Source organism: Notothenia coriiceps, unplaced genomic scaffold (assembly GCF_000735185.1).
Source record: "Notothenia coriiceps isolate Sejong01 unplaced genomic scaffold, NC01 NC01_scaffold00005720, whole genome shotgun sequence".
Taxonomy (NCBI): Eukaryota; Metazoa; Chordata; class Actinopteri; order Perciformes; family Nototheniidae; genus Notothenia; species Notothenia coriiceps.
In genome coordinates this window covers 1-3,089 of record NW_011338421.1, presented here as the reverse complement: position 1 = coordinate 3,089, position 3,089 = coordinate 1, and the positions used below count along the sequence as shown (strand labels likewise).

Sequence of the window (3,089 nt, the reverse complement as noted above, 5' to 3'; positions counted from 1 at the left end):
CCAGTAACTGGTGTACTGACCATGGCATTACTGTCCTCGATTGGCCTGCAAATTCCCCTGACCTGAACCCCATAGAGAATATGTGGGGTATTGTGAAGAAGAAGCTGAAAGACACCAGACCCAACAATGCTAATGAGCTAAAGGCCGCTATTGAAGCATCCTGGGCATCCATAACACCTCAGCAATGCCACAGGCTGATTGCCTCCATGCCACGCCGCATTGATGCAGTAATCCGTGCAAAAGGATTCCCAACCAAGTACTGAGTGCATTAATGGACATTTTCAAATGTTTGATTGTGTTTTGCTGTTATAAATCTTTTTTTTTTACTTGGTCTGAGGAACTATTCTAATTTTTTGAGATAGGATTTTTGAGTTTTCTTAAGCTGTATGCCATAATCAGCAATATTAAAATAATAAAAGGCTTGCAATATTTCAGTTGATTTGTAATGAATCCAGAATGTATGACATTTTTGTTTTTTTTAATTGCATTACAGAAAATAAAGAACTTTATCACAATATTCTAATTTTCTGAGACAGTCCTGTAAAACAACTGGCAAACAACACAAGCTTCCTTTAAGGCAAAATGACCCTTTTCAATCACCTCAAACAACATCACATTTTAAAGTAAATGTTTGTTTTTCAGATGCAATATAAAATGTTTTACACAAATGTGCCGGTTACCTTTTTTTTAACATGCACGTGCCAAAAACATTTCTAAGATGCAGAATATCTTGTTCGAAATGCATGAAAAGCAATATTTGTTTCATGCATTATTATTTTCTTTATCATCCATGTGCAATATTTAACTTTAAACATGCACGTGCACATTTGTTTTTACATACATGTGCATTAAAACTCTTTTTAAATTCACCTGCAATACATCTTTCTTTATCCATGTGCAATTAAAAACATATTTAATCATCATTTTTCAGTATTTGTTTTCTAACATCTGTTATGAACTTGGATACACGGGAAAAAGGACTCAAATGCACGACCTGGGAGCCAGAGATAAAGTATAAGTAATATACTTTATTTGCCAAAAGGATACAAAAAAGATAACGTGAGGAACAAACTTACAATAAGTTTCAGGAGCATGAATAAGGCGTGTGACAATACGAACTGACAACAGACAGAGGGAGACTGGGGAAGTTAAGCAGGAGATAACTGGGCACAGGTGAAAACAATCAGGGGCGGGGCTGGCGCTGATGAGCGCGGAGAAACACACAAGTCAAGGAACCTGGAATGAGACGTAACAAGTGAGTGTCAAAACAAAACAGGAAGTGAAAGACAAAACAAGAATGACCAAACAACAACATGAAACGTGACGGACTCAACACTTTTGACGGTGCACGACAACATCCATGTGCAATACTCCTTTTTGTATTACCATTGCCAATACTCTCTCCATATGCAATATTATTTGTTTCTCTCCTGACTTTTCCTACTTACATCTCAGTATTTATTGAACTACTTGTTTGTTTGTCCCTCAGTCTGGACAAAGTGAAGGTGTTGTCTCTGATGCTCCACGCTGCAGACATCAGTCACCCCGCTAAAGCCTGGCCGCTGCACTACCGCTGGACCCACAGCCTGATGGAGGAGTTCTTCAGACAGGTCACTATTATAAGATATATATACATATATATATATGGACTGTACTTAAGTACACACTTGAGCTGCTTGTACTTTGCTAGAGTATTATGCTGCTGCTCTCTAGTTGTACTCCACTTGGGAACTACACCAGGTTTTTCTTTTGATTTAAAAGATCTTGCCAATATTTTCATGACATAGCTTGTCCAGCTTCTCTTTGAAATGACAGCATTTGCTTTGCTGAGTCCATCACGTTCAAGCAGTAACATGTGGATGTAAATATCACACAGTTGTTTTGATCACACCATATTTACAATGTACTGTTTCTCACCAGGGAGATAAAGAGGTGGAGCTCGGCCTTCCCTTTTCTCCTCTCTGTGACCGCAAAGCCACCATGATCGCCCAATCACAGATCGGTAAGAAGATCAATAATACAATAGGCTGTCAGTGTGTGGTAACTTTGAGACCCCTGCTGGTGGTCTGAAGAACTGAGGAGAGGAATGGGTTGGATGATCACCTTGTAAAAAGCAGAGTAACTCATGTTAAATCTCCCTGGTCCCCGGCTTGAGTCTTGAATCTCAGGATCCATGTATCTGTATCCTCTCCAGAATGGAAGTAGTCATCACATACAGAGCATCAACTAGTTCCTGAACAGTGTCCTTCACATGCTGATATCCAAGAGAGGGAGTTCCACAGTCACAAGATGGAGGAATAGAAAGCAGTATTCAATGTTTACTTCAGATTAGCTCCACGTCAGAAATGATCATGCTTGTCATATGTCTCTCTCCATAGAGGCTGAATCATCATGTTAATCACATAGCTATCATATGCCTCAAACAGTCCTGATGCTCTTCTAGGTCATCACACATCCTGTCATGTTCACAGCTACAGTTGATACCTTTGTTAGCATGTGGCTCTCAGATTGGAAGAGGACATTCAGTGTTTTCCAAACCGATATAATTTCCTTCTATCTTCTGTACCCTTCTCTCATGTTTCAGGTTTCATCGACTTCATCGTGGAGCCGACTTTCAGCGTTCTGATCGACACGACGGAAAAAGTGATCGGTCCTCTGATCGAAGAGGACAGGAAGGCAAGAGAGACGGGGACACGGAGGTCGAGGTAATAAAACGATTAACAAATACAAGTTAACACAGTTCTAGTACGAGAAGCAGACGTAAGGTTGAGTATTGAAAACAGGATCTGCGCTGGAGCAGGTTTCCCTCTCAATGCTTCGACTGTAACAAAACTCTCATCATTGAATAATTCCTCCAAATAAAGAGCCACTAAACTTAGGTTATCAGCCAATATACCAAGTACTGATCTGACATTAGCACACTTCTTTTTCCCAAATTGCAAATTGCAAAATCTAAAAAATCTCTCTTTTTAGAAGTGATTTAGATTTGTAATTGAAAGTTCCCATAAAAAGAAAATAGATCATTTTTATCCTTTATGTATTGTGCAAGTCGTCACCTATATGCTATATTTGTTGAAATGTAAATGCGA

At 39.2% G+C, this 3,089-nt stretch overlaps 1 protein-coding gene across 1 annotated transcript; it reads left to right on the top strand.

Moving 5' to 3' along the window:
- Positions 1-1,486: 1,486 nt before the first annotated feature.
- LOC104943096 (calcium/calmodulin-dependent 3',5'-cyclic nucleotide phosphodiesterase 1A-like) lies at positions 1,487-2,705 on the top strand (the record flags this gene model as incomplete). Its single annotated transcript, XM_010768416.1, has 3 exons — positions 1,487-1,610; positions 1,921-2,002; positions 2,585-2,705. Coding segments are annotated over exons 1-3 (296 nt in total), but the record flags the coding sequence as incomplete, so codon positions are not given.
- Positions 2,706-3,089: the final 384 nt, after the last annotated feature.